Raw genomic sequence first — 23,104 nt, forward strand, 5'->3', positions numbered from 1 at the left:
TTATAAACATCCCATTGGTCGCATTCCTGACTTTGGATCTTAAACATTTAATTTGAGACAAAAACAATCTGAAAAAGAGAAGAAAATAGCCTAACAATATCCAGTTCCTCTGTATATAGATGCTGGAAGTTCCACTGCAGTTCTATAAATGACTCAGAACTTAAGTATTTTTGACCTTATACTTTTGTACTTCTACTCAAAATTGTTCTTGTTCTTCTTTACCTTTTACTTGTGTCATTATTTTACACAACTATCAATACTTTTATGTGAGCATTGATTTAGGCCACTCTACCTACCTCTGCTAACAAGATAAGTGGTTTTAATCCAGTATGCATCTGTAAGGTCTGTAGTTTTTCGAAATCAGACAACCAACATTGGCCCCTCTGTTCTTTGGTAAGTGAGAGACAAGGTAAAGCATTAAAATGACTTAGCACTCGACTTGACTTGGCACAGTTCTTTTGTCCTCATATTATAAACAGAGCTACTGTCATCTACAACATTTTTGTTGAACGGGTATTTGGGGAAGTTACACAGATACTTCATTGTGTAGAAATCAGAAAGTCAAATGCCTAACAAATTATACTACTGCACCTCCTCTGGTAAAACTAATCCAGCTCAAATAGGGCGCAAGACCATAAGTTTGACTATGATAATAGAACCCACTCCTAGACCAGCAGACTTAGCCACACTAATATCGAACCACTGGTGTGCACGTAAATGTGGATATTGTCTTGCCTATGACATTATCTTTTAAAGTACAGTTGCATGTACTACCAATAAATTAATGGGTGATAAATTGTAAAGTAAATTATTATTATCAGTCCGATATGGAAACTTACATTTGTTAATTTAGGGGTCAATTTTTCAACACAAAACGGGTAAAATGGCTAGCACAGTCCATAACACCAATACCCCACATATGAAAAACTGAATATGTCTTTTAAATAATTTCAAACATTTAAATAAAATCATGTAAATGTTTACAAAATTTGTCATGTCTGATTAAGCTATAAAAGTGCTATGGCAAATCGATCAATGAGTCATTTTTAGAGTTGTCATTTTTAGAGTTTTATTACAGTCTGAATTTGGTTTAAATGCAAAGAAATTCAATGTTGGATTACCTGAGAAATATAATCCAGTAGTGACTACAGATTACACAACTAATAATGTAATCACCAATGTAATCTTTCAGTTCACTTCAAAGGTGTTATCTTACCTGATTACTTTCAATTACTTCCAAATACTTTTGGATTCATAACAGATTAGCTAATTTCATGAAGTTAAAAAATGTAATTCTTAAAAACAGTAATCCTTAAAAAACATAACTGTAACATGATTACATATATTTTCCTAGTGCCAAATGGTATAAACTTAGGATTTGGTAATTATCTTACACATTCTAGATTACATTTAGTCTGTTACTACCCAGCACTGATTATAAATTACCATTATTAGCTGAGAAATGCTTTATTATCGCATGGTTAAATAAAAGATTCTATTCTATCATGCTGAGTGTGAAGTAACTGATTTTGTGTGTCTATAGTATACTGCAGTGCTGTGCAGACTGGCTGTGTGTTTTAGAGCATGTGTGCTGCAGTATGCTGGTTAGAGGTGGGTGTTAGAGCGAGGGTAAGCGCAGGGAGGAGAGCTGTGGCTGGGATTAGGGTTGCAAGCAGGCAGAGGTAGAGGGGAAAAGTGCACACAGGTCAGTAATGTGGTCCACAAACAGAGAGACACTGCTCTCTCTCCCCCTCCCTGTGTGAGAGCCCCATGATCAGCATAGCCTCTGGGCAAGACCAAGCCCGCGCCCCAAAGCCCGACTGAAAACCTGCCAGACTCAAACACAAACCAGAGTTCTAGAATCCTTCTGGCACATTCTGGAACATTATCGTTCCAGTTTAAGAATAATGACCATGCTCCACCCACAAATGTGTTTTGTCATAGATGCTGGACAAGCTTTACAGAACATTGGCAAAAACCTCATTCAACCTAATGAAATTGTAGGGCAAAGCTCAGTTTTTGTCATATTAAGTTATGTATTTTAAATGAAAGGTAATTTCTTGGGTGTTTATTTGTGTCATTGAGGTGTTTCACCTGGTACAGCTGTTAACGTTGCTAGTTGGTTAAATTAACATCTTACTTACACCTCTATACTATATAGTATTGTCATATAATCATAATGTCATATTACTATATAATTTCCTTGTTCAACACATTACGATAAACAATAAGCAGAATCATATGTTGCCTCAAGCTATAGTAACAAGGTCAAGCTTCTTGGTGACAGTGTGACATGGAGACAATTAAAAGCAGTAGCCTAAATCCACACAAAGTCTCTCTATGTTTCAGCACATTGCACATGATACCTAAAAATACCTACTCCAACAGTTTTACATGCATACTAAGTATATCACTTAAAATTAATAACGCTAAATGTAGGTATTTTGACAAAATAAGCTTGTGCAACTGCTTCTATGAAAGAATGCATTTGCGGGTGAAGCATGGACCCATCAATTGGCTGAACACTATGACTGAAGGAATCTAGAACTGTTCTTTTGGGCTGTTGAAGGTTTCAGTCATGTGTATGTGTATGCGTGGGGCTGGGGCTGCAGGTAGCTCTTCGCCCAGGCACTGATCGCATGGCACAAACCTGCGGCTGGAGGCGGGGCCCGGCGCGGAGAGCACAACGCAAGCTCTGACGAGTAAAAAAAGAGAGCAGACATCAGAACACCTCTGCTCTCTCATGCTCATCACGCATTCACACACACACATTCACACCTCACATCACCACCATACTCAGCGCCAAAGGGAGGGAAAAATGGGTTATTATGGAAAATTTAAGGACCTCCCACAAACCTCTTACTACATCTCACCTGGAGAGGATAGAGAGATTCTAAATACTTACAAATATGGCTGCAACAATTTGACAATATTCTATACACTCAATAATTACAATATTGGAAAAGCCATTTGAATAACCAACACATTTCCTGCTTTTATGAACTCATATTCTTGGAGAATAGGGTTGGGTGGTATCCCCTTTTTAACACTCATGTAGAAGATTAACAGGTTTTTCCTAGGTCCGATTTTCCCTTCTTTCTATCAGCACCATCTATTGGTGAGGTCCCACACCATCTAATCTAAAATAGAATTGGGTGTAATGTATTTATTTGGCTGCTTAGATGTGTAATAAAATTTGATCATCATTTTGAAATACCAGCATCATTTTTAAATACTGTTGTACCTTATTACTGTTATAGAGCCCAACTGTAATGGAGAAACAAACATTGGTTTATCAAGCCAAATGCTAGTTTTCATCAGCAGAATGCAGCTGCCAGCTCTCCACACTGGACATAATGGAGATTGTGACAGAGCACGGCTGTCTCTAAGTGCAGTCCAAATAAGTGGCCTACTGCTCTGCACCTCTGATTTATGAGAACACACTGGATAGCTAGATGTTCAGAACTGGACGACAATTATTCAGACTGCACTAAACAATAAAGGCGGAGTGGCCGAGTTTAGTGCATGCTCCAGTATAATGTGGTCTTGAGTGGCTTTAAATCGCTCTCACGTCACTGACAAAACTTGACCAAAAGGTTGTTTCCTTTTTAAACACAGTGGTTAAAAAGATGCTATTTCCTCTGCTCTCCTGCACTACTCACGGCTATTCAAACAGAGTGAAAAGTGAAACATCTTGAGCTTCTTCGAATTTTTGAATATTCATGACAATATCCAACAGAATACTCAAAAGTGAGAATATTCAGTAGTTGCAGCCCAAATTATTAAAGTAACTTTCCCTAAAAGGCCTGCAAATATGCTTTACAAATAATATGATTATATATCAGCAGTTGCAAGGTAATGCTAGGATTTGTCTTTTATGCTATTAAATATTATTATGAATTGGTTGGCTGCAGCTTAGATGTTACAGTAATGCAACCACAGTTCTGGATCGATTCCTAGTCTTTTCAGACCATAAGGCAACAAGTGGCCTGTAAAACTGAAGCATCTGTTTTCCTTGACTTCATCAGCATCCAGACAGATGAGTCAGTATCTCTAAAGTCCAGAGCAGCAGCCAAACCAGTAGACACACTAATCAAACATGGCAGCTTAAAAAAAAAAAAAAAGTCCAGGGGCCACGTGCTACTCTGTAAGAGTTGGGAGGGATTCAAAGCGTACAGGGCCAGGATTGCCCCAAAAATGTCTGTATGAGTCGTGTTCCTGTTCTGCCTGGGGCTACGGATGACCTCCGAGTGGCTTACTGAATTAAGAGTCACCGTAACTTCTGGCCTCTGTGATTGGTCAGGAGTGCTGTCAGACACTCACCCTCAGGCCGGTATTGGGCGATGATGGTGACCGTCTGTCCTGCCCCCTTGAGCGCAGCTGCAGCCTGCTCATGAGTGGCACCTCGCAGATCAATGCCATTTACCTGCATGGAAAATATACAAACATTACATTATTACAGTAAGCAAACTCAGTACACAGCTAAAGTCATATGCAAAGATTTGAACCGTTGGTTTATATGCTTAGTTTAACATACTGGAAAAAAATACAAAATGTAAAACATAAAATGTGACAACATTTTCACCGGCACATTTTATATTTTTTTGTTTTTACTTCACTTAGAAAAACAACAAAATATCAATTGACCGAGGGCGCCCAAACTGCATACGACTGCAGACATTTAATCAGCTATATAACCACACTGCTTACTAGTGCAAATAAATAATAAAACAAATATTCACATCATGTCAACCAACCAGACCATTAAATATGATAAAATTAACCCTCAGAAGTGGCAGTTTTCACTGATGATAACAAAAGCATGTTGTAATTTTATATGAACTATTTCTTAGAGTATCTCAGGGTTTCATTCATGCATGACGAGAAAAGGGATCGTGAGATCAGCCGCAGGCTGGGACAAGCAGCAGTAGTAATGCAGTCACTGTACCGGACAGTAGTGGTGAAGAGGGCGCTGAGCTATAAGGCAAAGATCTCTGTTTATCGGTTGGTCTACATCCCAACCCTCACCTGTGGTCATGAGCTTTGGGTAATGACCGAAAGAATGAGATACAAGTGGCAGAAATGAGCTTTCTTTGCAGGGTGGTGGGCTACACTCTACTTGATAGGGTGAGCAGCTCAGTCATCCGGGAGGAGCTCAGAGTAGAGCCGCTACTCCTCCACATTGAGAGCAGCCATTTGAGGTGGTTTGGGCATCTGATGAGGATGCCCCCTGACTGCCTCCCTTTTGAGGTTTACCAGGCAGATGAGACCTTGGGGTAATCCTAGGTCCTGCTGGAGGGATTATATCACCAAGTTAGCCTGGGAGCGGCTCGGGGACCCCCAGAATGAGCTGGAGGAACTTGCAGGGGACAGGGTCATCTGTGCTTCTCTACTCTCCCTACTAGTACCGTGTCCCTAGCTGGATCAAGTGGTTTAAGAGGATGAATGAATATTTCTCAGTCATAGCTTATTGACACAAGCAGAGAAGTTCTGTCAAAAATGCAGGTTCTAAACTTTCATCCGTACAATATTTGTGTTTGTATGTAGAAGAGAAGATATTTTATTAGAATTTTAATTTGATGAAATGTTAATTGTGGTGCAGTTTCATTTTGAGGAAGAGAAAAACATATTTTACATTTTTTCCATGATTTTGTCATTGTTTGGCATTGAATCAAAGAAAATATAAGTGCAGACTCGACCCCATCAGTACAGAATGAAAAGTGAATGTAAATGTCACTGTGTAACAGACTTTCCGCTAAGGAATTTGGTGCTGGGCACAATGTCCAGAATTTAATTTTCTCAATTAATGGGTAAAATTCTGATCATATATTGTAATTAACACAAAATCTACACTGTGTTATCGCATGATGCGGTAGGCTACTTCAAACATCTGTCCGTTGTCCACTGCGTCCATCAACTTAAAGTCAAATGTGTCTGAAGTTTCTTAGCAGTTAAAGATGTTCTCATGGTTAAATACAAAAAAACTACTCCTCTTTCTCCTCCAGCACTTCTTTTAAACGGAAGCAACACAGCACAAACAGCAAACCAGAACATTTCTCCAGTGCACATTTCAGTGTTTTATCACAATAAATAACTTATTCATTCTGGATAACAGATAATAACTAGTCTGTCAGATCAGTATAAATATGCATCAGTTTTATGTAGACAACGTCTAAACACAACCACTGGCTGTCTGAATGAGGGCATACAGTCTTTCTTGCTGTGACTTTTACTAGCCTAGTTGTTGCTTACATTGTTTCCTTCAGCATATTTTTACTTTTATTAAAAAAAGACATGTATTTTTCATAGAAGTTGTTACTGAATGTTACTGAATCAGAACTAAAGCACTACGTCATCTTCCATTAAATGCCAGCAACCCAGATAGTAAATACAAATACATACAATACACAGAAATTGTGCGTGCCAGGACTTTCTTTCAGTCAAAAACTGGTACTTACCTGCTATCAGAAACCAAGTTATGTAACTATCTAACTAATTACTCAATTATGCAATAACATGAAAGTAATTCTGCAATGTAAATGACCACAATAACTCTAGATTTTTAGAGGTTCAGCAGTGAAGGAAGCAGCTATTAAGTGTGTGGGAGGGCATCCCTGCTGGAAGCAGAGGGCTGTGGGCTGGATTTGTGGGATTAGGCTGGAGAAAGTAACTCTACAGCTGGTTGCTGGCACACGCCATGTGGTAGAGCCACACTGTTATAAAGCACTCATAATGGGATCCTACAGAGCACTAACTCTGCTCACCATGGGGAAGGCTGGCGAAGTGTGTGTGCATCGGCATGCGTGTGCTCAAGCGTGTGAGTAAGCATGCGTGTCGTATCCTACTGTGCACTCTGGCTCATGCAGCCTTTCCTGTGTGCATGTGTATGTGAATGTCTGCAGTATGCCCTGTGTACTCAGACTCATTTGACAGCGTGAACTCAGGAGGCAGACCAGAGTTATTCTTAGACTCCAAATCAGGCCAGCGCGCCATTATCTTTCTTTCTAGATTCCTCCCTCTCTCCCACCCAGGCCCTCCCCTTTCTTTTTTCTCCACTTTTCCTCTCTGTTTTTCTTCTTCCCCTTCAATCGATCACTGCTTTTTTTCATGGATTTTTTGCTCTCTACGTCTTTGTGTCTTTCTTCCTCACTTTCTACTTCTCAATCTCCCCCTTTTATTTCTCAGCCGTTCCCTTCCATTCTTCTTTTTCAGTTTCTCTCTTCCTCTCCCTGCCAATCTCCCCTTTCAATATCTTCTCCTTCAGCCTCTCCATGCCTCTCTTTCCCCTTGTCTGGGAAAGTCTCTAAGTCTCTCCCTTTTTTAAATTTCTCTGCTTTTCCTCTCCCTCCTTTTTCTTCAGTGTCTCTCTGCTTCTTTCCCCTTCTTTCTTGCACTCTCTCTCTTTCTCTCCTTCAGGCCTGAAAACTGAGCTGGCCCATCATCACCCAAAGTGCCAAATAAAAGCTTATATTTTACAGCTCAGCAGACAGCTAACAGGCTACTCCAGTAATATTGAGAGGTAGGCTTCACCAAAGGATTCACTGCAACATACAAAGTAAAGAATATGCTACTAGAATGTTTGCTACAAGTTTCAAATGTCTGTGTTTAAGCAGAGCTGACTGCAGTAATATATACATTGTGTGGGAAGTGAACACCATCATTAGTTATTCCTCAATTAAGCAAATATTAATGTTTAGTCTTTAAAAACAATACCAAAACAACATTAACTGATTAACTGTCAAAATAATAACTAGAATACTTGATTACCCCCTCCCTTTCCTTATCTCTCCATGTTTTCTCTTCTTCTTCTTCTTCTTCTTCTTCTTCTCTTTCAGTCTTTCTCTGTGCCTCTTTCATTTGCCTTTTTCCCTGTTTTGTTATTTATCCACTTTTCATCTCTGTCCTTCTTCAGTCTCTTTCTGTCTGTTTCTCATTTTTTGTAGCCCTCCCCCCTCTCTTTCTTCCTCCCTGTCCTTCCCTTTGTTTATGTCTCCACTTTTCCACTCTCTCCTTCTTCTCCTTCAATTTCTCTCTGCTCATCTCCCTCTTTCCAGTTGTTTCCTGCTACCCACTCTATCTTTCTTTCCCTCTTTCTTTCACTCTCCAGTGTCTTGTTGAACTCAAACTGTTCTGAGCTGAAGTACTGCAGCCAGTTCTTAGTGATTGGCATTAAACAGACTCATTAGAACACGCAGACAGAGCGGGACTGATTGTGAGTGGGGTAATGATTGAGCCCATCTGATTTGGAGTGGTCTGGGGACTTTGAGCATCTGATTATGAGCAATACAAGAACTGAAGGTGTCTGATTAGGGGTGGTTTGTGGCATTCCACAATTAGATTTACTCCCTATAGTTAGGCATGAGGGCCTGATGATATGGCCCTGATGAGCCCTAATGATGAGTTAAGCCCCAGGAGATCAGACTCCAGAGTTTTACCTCCAGCAGTACACAGTTCTTAGGTTTCAAACTGAGAATTTAGAAACACGGTGCTAATTAGCCCTCTGACCAGACTTATTCACCCCGACTCACTAGGGTTTAATTTATGCAACTACTCCAGAATTCATGCAGTATTATTTGCAATGCAATCATAATTAATTTTGACCTCCTTGAAAACTCTTTATTTTAACTTTCCTGCTCTTGATGATGTGTTCATATTGATACACTAGGTGTAACAGCTCCCTCTGCTGTTGGACAGAGGATCTAGACTGCTATGGAAAAAACAGAATACAAATAAACTGATGCCTTATTTGTTATATGTAGGGTGTTTGTCTGTTTGATTAAATACATTTTTCGGACAAAACCATTCCTGACTGTGTAGGAAAAAAAGAGAAAACAGGGCTAACCTACAATACCAGGACTAGCAAAATGATCTTGACTTAGTCTAAAGCTTTCATTGTTTAGAACTGAAGGCACAAACCATTTCTTTTTGATTACTGAGGTTTAGATTAGGGTTAGGGAAAAGGTAATGCCTAAAATTCCTATTACATATATATATATATATATATATATATATATATATATATATACACACATACACATGGGACATACGCATGACCCCATGTACTCACAAAGTATTAAAAACAAACGTATGTGTGTGTGTGTACGTGTACATATGCAGAGAGAAAGATAATAAAATGCATAGCCAATATTACAAATGGACAGCATGTTAACCATAAAGCAGTGATTCAAACCCTTATTCTGGTCACAACAACAGGCTTGGGTTTGTATGTCCTTGTCAATTTATGTATCTCTGTGGCGTGTGTGTTTTTTCCGAAACAGACTTACAGACAGGATCTGGTCTCCTCTCCGCAGCTCTCCACTGAGATCTGCAGGACCCCCGGCCAGGATGAAGGAGACGAAGATTCCCTCACCGTCCTCACCGCCCACGATGTTGAAGCCCAGGCCAGTGGAGCCTTTATGCAGCACGATCTTCCTCGGCTCCCTGTACATACAGGTCCAATAGTACATTAGCTCAGAGTCCGTGGGGCTCAGCATCTCTCCCGACACACACACGCCGCCCTACAACACTGTATACATACACACACGCGCAAGAGGCAGGCTCACGCACACAGACACACACTCAGGCCGGTCGGACGGACGGTCGCTGGCTCGCAGTCTAGCGTATGCTCCAGCACAATGGCTGATGCCCAATAGGGGACTGCTCTACTTACACAGTATTTGTCCCATTTCCGAGTGGTTTCCTAGAGACGGCGATGGAGCATACACACACATATGCGCACAGGGACGTAAACCCAAGCACAAGCACAAAACTACACACATTTCATACAGTGGGTCATGGAAAGCTCTAGTAGTCTAGACCTACAAAGTCACAATCAGGGAGCTCTGCTAAGGTTACTGTAAACATGATATTTTGCAACGAAGCTTTTATCGGACCTAAATATTCGGTTTGAAACCAAAAACAGCCTGAAAATCCACAGCATCAAGTTTTACAAGTCAGAATCAAGAACCAAGTCAGAATCTGAACCAAACCCAAACTGAGCCTGACCCGAGCCCACTAAAATTTTGTGTAAACTGAATCTGGTCCACATCTGGTCCAAGTCCGCAACTGACCCTAGTCCAACAAAATTGTATTTGAAACTGTAATACGCAGAGCTAAAGGGAATTTAACTCCACTCATTTTTCAAAATTTCTGCATGATTTAATGGTTAACATGTAAACAAAGTCATTCAGAGTGGTTCGGTGTAAAAAACTCTTTTCTAGAGAAAATTTTCGTGGCAGAATTGACAGTGGTGGTGATAGAAACCAGATGTCCACCTCTAAAAGCTCCCTCATAGAAAGTTATTGCATGAGATGGTCATAAATATACTGCTTGGTGTCTGAGACATTGTCTTTAAAGCAGTTGTGTTACAAAGTTTTGGTTTAATCCATTCATGGTGGAGGGATATGTGGAGGATATTCTAAACGGTCCCCAAAAAACAACTTTACATGTATAAACTCAGAAGACACCTGTAGGTTCACTGGTGGTTTTGGATAGTAAATAAAATGGCTGTATTTGCAAAATAGCTATTTTTCAGGTAAGCACAATTTTGTTATTTAACACACAAAAACAAAATAATTTCGCTTGATTAGTAGTCAAAATAATTCATGGACTACTCAAACATTCAGGCAATCGACAGTGACACCCCTCATCAGCCTTTCCTGAATCAACTGACTGTTTCTTCCTCATGAGTCCATTTTCTCACAGTTGCAGACCTTGTACATCTTGCTAAATTTGGTTAACAATGAAAAATGCCAGATTAAAATCTTATAAAAAATTAAAGTAGGAGGGAAGAATAAAGTAAGGAGGAAAACTAATGCAGGGAGAATGCAGGGTAAAATCTGTTAAAAGTGTGAGATGCGCTGTCAGAACTAAAAATTTGAATCTGACCCGAGTCTGAGAGATATTAAAAAAACAACATCCACACCTGAATCAAGAAGTCGGGTCCCATCAGGTGCAGGCAAATATTTTAAGCTGAGGATTAGCTGAATAAGTAACAATGTCTCAGGTACAAGTGATATCTCTGACTTATTAATTCCAAAGAATGGTCTTCAGCATGCCTGAGGAGGTCATTGTTTTCACACAAGGCCTTCACGATGGACTACAAAGGTAGGGTCTGATTTAAAGAGAGTATGGGGGAAGTCAAATATTCCCCTTGCCCTAAACCCAATCAATCAGCCAAGACATGTTTGTTGTCCAGATTTTGTTTCTGCACTGTTTAGCTTAGTTTTGATTAGTTTTAAACTAAGCTGAAGTGATGGTAAAGCCATGTACAGGTGGACTGTCAGACCCAACCAATCAAACAAAGGTGTATCTCCAGCTGTGACACTTCTGACAATTTCAACTGGAGCATGGAGACAGCTGCTCTCAGATGTTTACAGACGATAACACAAAGTGACGATGCTCAAGACGTGGCTTTTTTAGTGCAGCAGGCTAATCCACTAGCGCTGCCTTTAGCTCTGCTCTGACTCCTCTCTGACCTACTTATGATGAGGAGACAGGCCTTTCTCTCATTTCTTCCCCTCCCTCCCTCTTTCTCTCTGTCTGTCCACACTTGCAGGGACAGGTTGTGGACATTCTTGCAATGTCAATATTTTTCTCTGATATTACCAAAACAATGTGTTAGTACGTTAACATGTAGAACCGTGGGGTTTATCGAGCCAAATACACAGCCCTGTACATTAGGTGGGGAAAGGATGTGTTTAGTGTTTTTGCACACTGCACTTTTGCATATAAATAGGACACATTCGGTCACTTACTAGAAAGCACACCAACAAGTACACAAAGCCAAAAGAACGGTCAGAACTCTCTCTTCCTCTCTTTGCTTTTTCAAAATCTTCCTGTCTACTTCTTCTTCCTCCCCATCGTGTCCTCCATCCCTCTCCCTCTGTCTTTTTTCCCCTTTTTCTCAATATCTCTCCCTTCCAGCCTCGCTCCTCCCCTCTCTCTAACTGGGCCAGTTTAACTGTTAAGCCCACAGTGAAAGTTCTCCCCAGGCCAAGCCGTGTCTCAGAAGCGTGTAGCTTAGTCTGACACAGTACAGATAAACAGCCCCTTCATGGAAAACAGAAACTGTGACTAAATACAGCCATTCAACCTCCCAGTACACAAAGTACATTTCAGTCTATAACCTGATGGTTTTAATGACACCTTCAAACTCCAGTGTTTTTACACAGGACATTACATTACAGGCATTTCTGATGCATCAAGAAGTGCAGCATCTGTTGCTATCCGCTTCAACCACTAGATGGCGACTACTCCTCATATGACTGGCACTTCACTCTACATTGGTAAATAATAATTAAACCCTTTTAGTACAAGGCCACTGTGGACCAAAACATGTAGCTGAAATCCTAAATAATTATTCACATTCCTGTGCAGTTTTGTCTATTTCAAGTAATAAAAAGAACACAAATAGCCAAGTTAATAAAAAAAAATAATAATTTGATACTCAAAGAAATCTGCTGCTACTGATCTGTAAATCTACTAGCTTGCAGATTTATGTGGAACATTCTCACAGCATCTCTTGACTGTACTGCACAAACAGTGGCCCCAAGAAGTATTTGCTAAAAAGTTCTCAACATCAAGTGGTAGGCACTTTGTGTGGAGAAAGCCTGGAGAAGAATTGCAACCGGCCTGCATTAAGATTACTGCAAAGCACAGAGGTGAAAATGTCAAAGTCTGGGGCTGTTTTTCTTACATCGGTGTGTTTGTTTATGGAATCATGAACTCATGATCATGTACAAAAGCATTTCGGCAGCAAACCTGCAGATGTCTGCCAAGAAACTGCTCAAACGATAACAATGAGCCACCATTTGAAAGAATACTTTGCCAAAAAACAATAATTCTTGAAATGGTCTACTTAAAATGAATGCCACTTAGTTTGACATTTTGCTTCCTAACACAATGAACTTAATGCACTTTTAAGTATAGCAAATGTCCACATGCTTTTTGGGGACACTGTACATACAAAAGTAAATGAAAAAAAGACAACTTTTTTGGAAACTTTTTTCTGAAACAAATACAGCCCACATAAAACTCACCTAGAAGATTAGAGCTCACCATTTTCTCCTCTAACTGCAAAATTATGTGAGAAACCATGAAAATGTGAATCCAAAACTTAAAATTCAAGTTGCTCAGTTCTAGAACTCACTATGAACTGCAAAACTTCTGGAGTGACTAGAGGTTTGTTGACTTGCCCTGAAGAGTGTGGACTAACGCGAGCAAGCTCAGGACTGTACAGGTCTTGCTAACTCAAAATCACTGGCATTAATCTCCCTCTCCCTGTCTCTCTGGCTCTCTCACTGAGGTACAATATCCCCCTCTGGCTGGCCGCCTCACCTTTCCACAGCACAACACTGATACAGCCCGACACCTCTCTCCTCTACAGCAGCCACAGGAATCTCAATAAGCTATTACCTGCCTCCTAGTTTCTGTTTTTGCCTTTCTCATACTGTCTCTCTCTCTCTGCATTTATCATTGTGAAACCTAATTCCAAATGGGAAAACAAACAAAAGAGATTGCACTCGCTTTAAATTCTAAAAGCCTCTGTTGCTCCCTAATGTCTGCTGAAAAGCAGCATAGATTTCACTGCTCTCACGCTGTTACAGATGCGGACCCACACGCCTCTCGCCCGCCAGCTATTTATTTACCATCACCCTCCATTCACTCCACCAAGAAAACGCCAAAAATTAACTTCTGTCATAGAATTCTGGAACTTCAAAACCACAGGAATATTAGGTGCTGGAATGACTGATACTTTTCCTGAGCACGAGTGCCTAGAGGGTCATTACAGAGGACCCAATGAGAATTTTCCTGTGCTATTGACTATAGCTTTCAACAGAGGAGCCAAGGGGAGCACATTATTTTTCCAGTGGCAGTATTATGTAGTAGCTTTCAACAGAGGAGCCAATAGGCACAAATATTTTTTCCAGTGCTAGCATTGGCCAGCAGTTAAAGAGGAGCTGATGAACAAGTGATATTTCACATTAAATATGATTGGCTATCAGATCATAACAGAAGAACCAATGAGTGCATGTCTTTTCCCTATGTTTGGACCAGCTGTACTAGGATTGGCCAGTAGGGGCTATACAACTATTAATTTTTGCGAGTCAATCACTGATTAAAAAAAAAAGTTGACTAACCAACATGACCACATTTAAAAAACACTGTTCTAGATGTGAGTAAAAAGTACTTTGTAAGTAGCTTGCTAGCAGGAGCTACTTCCAGTGGCAGATGCTGTGGTTTGAGTTGTGAGATGTGCACTGTAGAAGTGTTTTTTGTTGTATTTCAGTGCAGATGTACACAGACTGTCTAATGTAAACTGCATACTAAAATCACTACAGCTCTCAGAAATTCTCCTCTCACAGAGAAACTGGCTCTGGTCCGTGCACTGTCCGATGGGAAACAAATGGCTGCTTATCAAGTTAAATGCTAGAAGCAAGAAATTACACCTATTCTCAATAGTGATGATATCAGATTTTCCAATATTTTGTTTAAAACCATAAGTAGCAAGTTAACAAAATATCCTCATGCATTTGCCAATGAGTACTCAAAGCTTTCTTTCAATGTGCATGTGACACTAAACACTCTGTGATTGGATGTTTTGCATGTCAGATAAACGGCCCTTTGCTATACTAGTTTTCAAAACCTATCTGGTCAGACTTACAAGCCTGTCTTACGGAATTGGTTTCATCTCAAATTTCACATTTCAGCAGAAATACTTAGTTTTGTTCTCTCCTCCAGCCTGTTCATTGCTGTTTCTACCACTGCTGCATTTCAGGCACTGTCCTCAACTAGTAGACTGCTACTCATATTTCATATATCATTTTTCCTGTGCTAGGGTAGGATAGCAATTCTCAGTTTTCTGGAGGAGCCAACAACAGCTGTAAGACTGATAGAGTTATACTGACACTGATGGCTATTATAAAGCAGCTCTGCACAACACATGATAAATTTGGAGTATATAACCTTTTCTGAATTCACCATTTTAATAATTTTTCATGTTAGATACGACATTTTATTGCTAATCTGTATGGATTTTGGATTGCGTATGCCATTATTTGAGGCTCCCACGTAAAACAACCAAACATGATCATGCGACTGGCATCCTACCAACTCAGAATGGTAGTTGTTGTGTGGGTAGATAGTCTAAAAATAACTATAAATAGCACTGGAAAAAAGAACGCCCGGGAAGTGACTTTGATATCTATTTATTTTCCACATATACGCACTCACTAGAGTTTGCTAGTCACTTTAGTCATCCAAACCCCCCTAATGGTAGGTTTAAGTGGCTGCAGAAAACTGGATGGCTGATATGATCATCAAAGAGCTTCAGTTCTGACGCACGAAAAGCTGGACAGAGGGTGAGCGTGAGCGTATTTGAGTGTGTGTGGGGGCTGGAGAGAGTGTGCAAGTGGGCTGAAGCTTCACTGCTCCATTGAAAGACTCTTGAAGAGTGAAGGCCACAGCACACAGACAGACTACAGCCCACAAACACAGTCAGCGAATGACATAAGCAGTGCATGAATACTTATAGCTTGCTTTCTTCAGTGCCATGTCGCACACAGTAGTTTTAAGTACAGAATCTATCCAAAATGCTGATCCAGAATGAAATCATTATGGTTTTCAACTGATCTCATTTATCAGAGACTGGTTCAATAGAATAAAATACAACCTGCAAAATTTTCTTTCTAGTAACTGTTTTCCTAACCCCTGGAGCGTTCACATCCAACTCGGCAGTGCACCAGACATGCAGAAGAACAGTTTGTTTATACTAGTTTATCACCCAGTGCAAAGCATTTTAGAATGCTAATACACTCAATTTTTATAGATTATAGATACCCTTTCCTCATAGCTACACTTAAAAGCCCTTTTATATTGATAGACATAACTTTGTCATTGTACAGAGAAATAGATAATGTTCCAGAAAGTGCAAAATAGTGCAAAATAAAGTGCTGATGATGCATGTACAGTATAATAAAAAGAATGAATAGTTTGTGGCTGAAGTACTTTATAGCATACAGTAATAAATATAGTATAGTGAATAAATACAACACACGAACATGAAAAATATTAAAACTACAGTTAAATGTGTTGTCATGCTATGCAGTATTCTGTTGCACAGTATTGTACCCCCAGCCTAAAATCAAAAGAATTCACCATTTCATTTAATTTTCATGTTTTCATTTATCAGTGTTATCTTACTACAATACCCACCAATTATAATAGGCATTGTCTTTATTAGGCTAAGAAATACAACCAAAGTAGCATCAGCATAACTCTTAACTCTTCATATATATCGTTGCTGTCCAAAGAAAAACAAGTTATCTCCAGAATAGTAACTTTATAGGAGAAGGCAAAAACACTCTTACCTTTTAATGTAAGTCAATGTAAAGAGATTTTATTCCAAGTGATTTTAGAGCATTTCTATTGGTTCATTCATCATGAAATTTTACACAATGTAAAGAATAGCTGGTGAGAAGAAAAGAGAGACAGAGAGAAAGTTAGATAAATCTCTCTGTGTTCTCCAGCTAAAAGTATCCTTCCTGCCAAAAATCCACCCCAAATTAGTTTTATAAAGTTCCTCCCACCTTCAAGGTACATCATCAGGAAGGCAGTGTTCCTAAACTAACTAAAGTGAGTGCTGTAAAAGATCCACATGACTACTGCTGTTGGTACAATAAAGATGTGAAATCATCAACTCATCTTCATCCCTGACAGTTCTTTATCAGTGTATTCATGCTGAGAGAAGTCAGCTAGCCATCTCCATCAAAGCCCTTGACCCATATCAATATGCTCCTACCACACAACCATATCAACACTTGCAAAGAACATCAATAGCTCTCAGAGGTACAAAGTCAGCAAGCTATTCAGAGCAGAGAACGCACACAGGGCAGTGTCTGTGATTGACACAGAGAAGCACACTGTATTGATATGCTCACCATGGTCCCTGCTTAAGCGATCTCCCTTCTAGGGGGTCTAGCCTATCTCCAAAGCCCTTTGCCCGGTTCAGGTCAATACAGCCACTTCCTGGACATGGCCTCTCTGGGGTATCTGACCCATAGAAATACTCCCATAGATCGACTCAGTAGATCTGATCGACCTCCGTAAAGGGCAGCTAGTCATGTAACAACAGAAAACTGTCCTTGGACTGTAAAACAATGCCAAAAGTCCCTTCGTTTTCCCTGAGAAGTCACAGTTATCATTTTCAATAACTAAACAACAATAATGGAAGCATGGTGTAATTTAATAGCATTTAATTCTCAGTAGTAGCTCACTGAGTGGAGAAATTGTGTTAAAGGTGCAGAATCTAAGCTTGAAACCACAAATTATATAAACCGATCATCCTTGTTTCTATGCTCATTGTCCATTTTATCAGCTCCACTTACTATATAGCACTTTGTAGTTTTATAATTACAGACTGTAGTCCATCTGTTTCTCTGCATACTTTTTTAGACCCCTTTTACCCTGTTCTTCAGTGGTCAGGACCCCCATGGACCCTCACAGAGCAGGTACTATTTGGGTGGTGGATCATTTTCAGCACTGCAGTAACACTGATGTGGTGGTGGTGTGTTAGTGTGTGTTGCGCTGGTCTGAGTGGATCAGACACAGCAGTGCTGCTGGAGTTTTTAAACACCTCCGTGTCACTGCTGGACTGAGAATAGTCCACCAACCAAAAATATCCATTCAACAGCGTCCTGTGCGCAGCATCCTGTGACCACTGAGGACTAGAGGGTGACCAACACAAACTGTGCAGCAGCAGATGAGCTATCGTTTCTGACTTTACATCTACAAGGTGGACTGACAAGGTAGGAGTGTCTAATAGAGTGGACAGTGAGTGGATGAATACTTGAATGTTCCATTCTTGCTTGATATAGGTTATCAGCTTCAGATTTCAGGGTTTAGCACCAAGAATCTTTTACTACAGAGTCATCTGTTGTAATATGTGCAAAACATTGTTTGGCATTGTCTTGCTGAAATAAGCAAGGCTTTCCCTGAAAATGACGTCATCTGGATAGCAGCATACGCTGCTCCAAAACCTGTACACCTTAGCTCTGCACACACACCATTTTGTTTCACTGTTTGCCTGTTTACGGTCAAAATAAAATAACCCAATAAAGAAGTATTAATCTGGGCAGCATCTACGAGACAAAGCATTTTGGCCCTCCGAAGAAGGAGTCTGCTAATTCAGTGCTACTGTTAGACAGCCAGGGGTCTGATTGGGATTATGCTGTATCTCTGATACAGCTGCAAGGATAATACGTCTCACATTACACACGCTCCGTTTATCTCTCTCTCACACACTCAACACCTTCCTTGAGGAGAGGGCAAGACAATCCTGTATGAACAGTGCGTGCTCTACTTGCAGCGCTTTAATGCGGCTTTAACCTTTTGAGATTTGAGAGTGAAGACCAGCATATTGGCTAAGAGAGAGAGAGAGAGAGAGAGAGAGAGAGAGAGAGAGAGAGATTGATTATTTGCCGGTTCAGTGGAGCAGATGCTTCACAATAGCATAGATCCCACACTGTAATTGGATTTAGAAGAGAAGGAGACGCAGTGCACAGCCAGCAGAGGAGAACTAGGGAATACCACTGCAGTTAGTACACAAGCACCACATACTCTTTACCTAGACTTCTGTTCTGTTAGTCACAAGCATCATTAAACATCTTAAAACTCAAAGACTGCAACTGATCTATCCATGCTCCACCCATAAATGAGTTCTTTCATAGCGACTTATGATAGATTGGGCAAATTTTACAGAATGTTCGCAAAAAATGCATCCAATCTTAATTAGATATTGTCAAAACTTGGACAGCTTTTGTCAAAAAAGTGCTTTTATTCATATTTAGTCATCGCCAATTTCCACCAACTAGCTAGGTGTCCCCCATGACTCTACAATTCTACAAAGCTGGGAAGGTTAAAATGCATGCTTCCTCCAAAACACCTGAAGCCAGTCACATTTTTTTGAATTGTCACCAAAGCAACCTCATTTGATAGCTCAGCATGCTTGGAAGAGAATGCTAACTGCCAATTCAGTTACATTCTGTTACACCTGCGTTGGCCAGCACTTTGAGGACAGGGGGAGGGACATCCTACTCACCCAGAGTGAGCGAGACCAGTTATGCTCTCTTATACTCAAAACCACGAATGGCTGTGACACCATCAAAGATTGAACTCATGACTGCAAGGTCAATGGTTTGATAGCTGTTCCACTGGTCCAACTGCACTACACTAAGTAAGATTTTTTGCTAAAGTTAAAAGAAGCAGCACTCAGGTGAAAAATTGAACACACTAAAATATGGTGTTCGGGCGCTGCTGCGAATCACTCTGTAAAGCCTGAAACAGAAATTTAAAAGTCAGAGGAATCAGGTCAGATTGTGCTTGAGTTTCATGGACCACGTCATATGTCTTTACGCATTGTCGTCACATGCACAGGCTAAAAAATAAAGTCCAGCCAGATGTTTAGGTCTCAAATGCAAAATCAACATTATATTGAAGTTATGATGACAATAGTAGGTAATTCACTTACATTCTCGGACGACACATCCTTCACCAGGTTTTGCCTTCTTTGAGTTCTTTTTCAATATTTTTTCAACATGTTCGACATGATCAGATCCATCAACTGGAGGAAGGGATCTGAAGCACAACCGTCATTACAGAATGTTCTACACGGTGTATGCAATTATACATTCCCACCACAGAGGTCTCCAAATTCCCAAATCTTACATAGTATAGCTTTAACTTCAAATCTTATTTACTTGTATGCATGTGAAAGGTCATACTATTAGAATAGGTCCAGTATAGATTCTTCTGTTGTGCAAATAAGCTAACTTTAGCATGGTGGGAAATTCTGTCATTTCTGCCTCAATTCGATTAGCTACAACAACACAGCCAATCTGTGGCTGACACTATAAACTCACAAACGGTGAGGTCTGACTATGAATAATATCGCTGAAAACTGAGTTGTGCGCTAGAATTTCACATTTAGCTGAATGGGTTTCCTCTAATGTTCTACACAGCTTGCCCATAAAGCAACAAGCGTTTTGAAAAACTGGATTTGTATGTGGAGCATGGACAGGTCAATTATTTTGTATTTTTACTAGGAAACTATTAGATTATAGTGAATTTCAAAGTAAGTGGTTCACATTTAAACAACCATATGCTCTTGTTTTTAAGAAATTATAATAAAAGATACGTAATAAAAACTGTATCAGTCAAAAAAGCACCAGTTTTGATCCACATAAGGGTTCCCGCGGTGGTGTTTAGCAAAGACGAGTGCATCAAGCCTGTCAGTAAGTGTGTGTGTTGAACTGGGCCACTTTGTCCTTTTTCCAGTAGTCACACATTGCATATCAATTAGCAGTGATAAGATCCAGCCCAGGGGAATGGTGATTTATGGTTTGCCTCTCTTAAGCACTGTCCTCATAAATGAAACAAAATTAACATGCCTCTCTCGTTCCACTGCTCACAACAAACCATTAATCACAGCAAAAAGCCACATCGAGAAGTGGAACATTGAGGCATCTGGAGCGGGCAGGATGGGTTAAACTTTCCCCGAGCCAAGGTGGCGTCAACCCATGTCTTTCACAGCCACACAGAAGTCACCAATACAAAAACACCTATCTAGAGTAGTTTTTTCTCTTTTGCTGGTTGTTTTTTGTACAGTTGTTTAATTGCCTGGGGCCCGGGGTGGGGGGGGGGTTGGTGGGTGAGAGGGCTAATTTAGTAAAAGGGGCGATTTATGTCTTGTCACTGTAGAAAGAAAAACAAAATTTCATCTCAGGCTGGGTATCACTAGTGATTTTGGTCTGTAGCTGTCAAAGAAGTCTTTTGTTAAACAGGAATTCCACAGATTTTCAAAACTGTGGCACAGGTAAATCGCTGAGATGTAAACAAGGTTATTCAAAGTGCTTTGATGTGAAAAGGTGCATCAGAGAAATATGTAGAGAAACTGACTCAGATGTCTTTTTTAACAGTAGTGTTAATAAAAACTGGGGTCCTGATGGCTACAATGCAAAATAACCACTTTAATTAACCACTGTCCAAAATGACAGTAAACTAAGCAAAATAAGTTTTTACATGTAATGTTAATGATGGTAAAATAGAGGCTAGTTTTCTTTGGTTACTACTTTGCATTACAATACCCTACGTGCACCTCTCAGCCATATGTTATAGGGTGCAAACAGTTTTTCACAGCCCTGTATAACACACAAAGACTTATATAATAGTAACTTTATAGGAGATGGAAAAGAAATCTTAACTTGTTATGAAAGTAAAAAGCTTTTTTTTTTCCAAGCAATTCTGGACCTTTTCTGTTGGTCTGTTTATCACGACATTTTAACACAATGCAAAGGGTAATTGCAGTTTTCAAGTAATGCAAAAAATAGAAAAAACAGCAAAAACAGAGATGACGTCTGCACGATCAGAGCTGGGCCCACTGACTACAATAGAGAAAAAGGGGCTGTTGAGTGAATGATGCTAAATGTGGCGAACACTAAGGCCCATGGTTGCATTTTTGTGACATTTACAAAAAATATAAAAGCCTCAAATTGGTGTATGTACATTTTCTATTTTGTACTTTTGTATTATTCTTCTTGTACTTCTTTCATTACTACACATGATAGGAATTAAGTAAAAATTAAAAAAAAGCTCATATATTCACTTGCAAATTTGCTACATTCTCTCCAAAACACAGAGTGAGGATGTCAACAGGAGGCAGATGTGTTGTTTGACTACAGAATGCTGTCAAATATCATTATTTTACAGAAAATTTTACAGAAATATACAGAATATAATTTTTTTAAATCACAAGTCTACAATACAGTTTAGAATATGAACTGTTGGGAGACGCAGCCTTAATGACATTGAGTCAGACAGAAGCACAAATAGAGTGGTTAAACAATTCTTGCAATATTCTAACAATGTGGGTTAAACCATCTCAACAGGGTTATGTAAATCTATCACGTGTGGAAGAAGCTTTAATTCAGAGGTTACGTTAGCTAAAACACACTCTCTCCATTTTGGTCTCTTGGTTCAGCTGAGAGTTCTCATAAAACTGCTGTCTCTGAATAAATTACAATGCTCTAAAACAACAAACACCCACATTCATGTCATCACAAATTGCGAAACACTGCCAATTTGAAAAACACAACCCCCTCAAACAACACCCACCCTCGATCATAAACGTCAGCGCGACCATATTCAGATTCATATTATTATGAAGCGGAATGTGCCAAGCTTTTAACTAATGTAGTAGGTGTTGTGTCTCTTCAGTGGTCTGACAAGAAAATCAGTCCCATTCCCTCTGAAGCCAATTAGCGAATGCTTTATAATTCATTAAGTCATGCAGCGATCATTGAAATTCTAAACAAATCGGTAAACAAAGTCCTCCCACGTGGAGGCATGGTGCTAGGTGCAGCAGCTAGCTACAGCCAAGACGTTCCACAGCCATCTGCACCTCCGAAAATACAGAGACTCTCGCGCTCAGCTACACCTTCAGCGCGCGCACACACACACACACACACACACACACACACACACACACACAGCATTTATGAAATAAAACCTTGCATATTAAACTCCATTAATCTCCGCAATATAAACTTTATATCCGTGTTCATTTAATCAGCAGTACGAGGGAAGAGACTCTGCTGCTTTATAGCCAATTAAAGTCAAACTGTTCAGACAAATAAAATGAAAACAGCTACACAGGCAATAAAGGAGATGAAATCGATTCGCTGCGGTTTACGAAGCTCAGACAGCGCTTAAACGCTGCAGGCGCACCCCACCCAACATCCTGCGAGTATCCAGCCAGTGACCTTCAGAGACTTGTCAATAAACAATACAATCAACAAATAAATCCAGAGACATACTGAGGGGCTGGAGGGGTTAAAGAGGGTCAGAACGGAAATCGGGTTCAGGCACCCTGGTGCCCTGATTCACTGTAAAAGGGCAGGAGGTGGACAAAGAAAAGTAAAACCAACAGCAAAGATCAACCCATTTACCTATTATATAAATGTTTCAGAAGTAAAGGAACTGGTCTTTTATTTACAGAGCAGTTTAAGTCCTTATTGGAGGCACAACTTGTGAACAATGTCTTGTGGGC

General features: G+C 40.0%; 1 protein-coding gene across 1 annotated transcript in view; it reads right to left on the reverse strand.

Annotated features, from left to right (window-relative positions):
• The window catches only part of dlg2 (discs, large homolog 2 (Drosophila)), a 343,385-nt gene that overhangs the window by 49,277 nt on the left and 271,004 nt on the right, over positions 1–23,104 (reverse strand). Inside the window, exons 15-17 of the mRNA XM_036594500.1 lie at positions 9,285–9,441; positions 4,324–4,426; positions 2,651–2,695 (exon numbers count right to left, since the gene is read on the reverse strand). Coding sequence (XP_036450393.1) covers positions 2,651–2,695; positions 4,324–4,426; positions 9,285–9,441 — 305 coding nt within the window. The remainder of the gene's footprint in view (positions 1–2,650; positions 2,696–4,323; positions 4,427–9,284; positions 9,442–23,104) is intronic.

The sequence above is a fragment of the Colossoma macropomum genome, unplaced genomic scaffold, assembly GCF_904425465.1.
Source record: "Colossoma macropomum unplaced genomic scaffold, Colossoma_macropomum, whole genome shotgun sequence".
In the NCBI taxonomy this organism is placed as follows: Eukaryota; Metazoa; Chordata; class Actinopteri; order Characiformes; family Serrasalmidae; genus Colossoma; species Colossoma macropomum.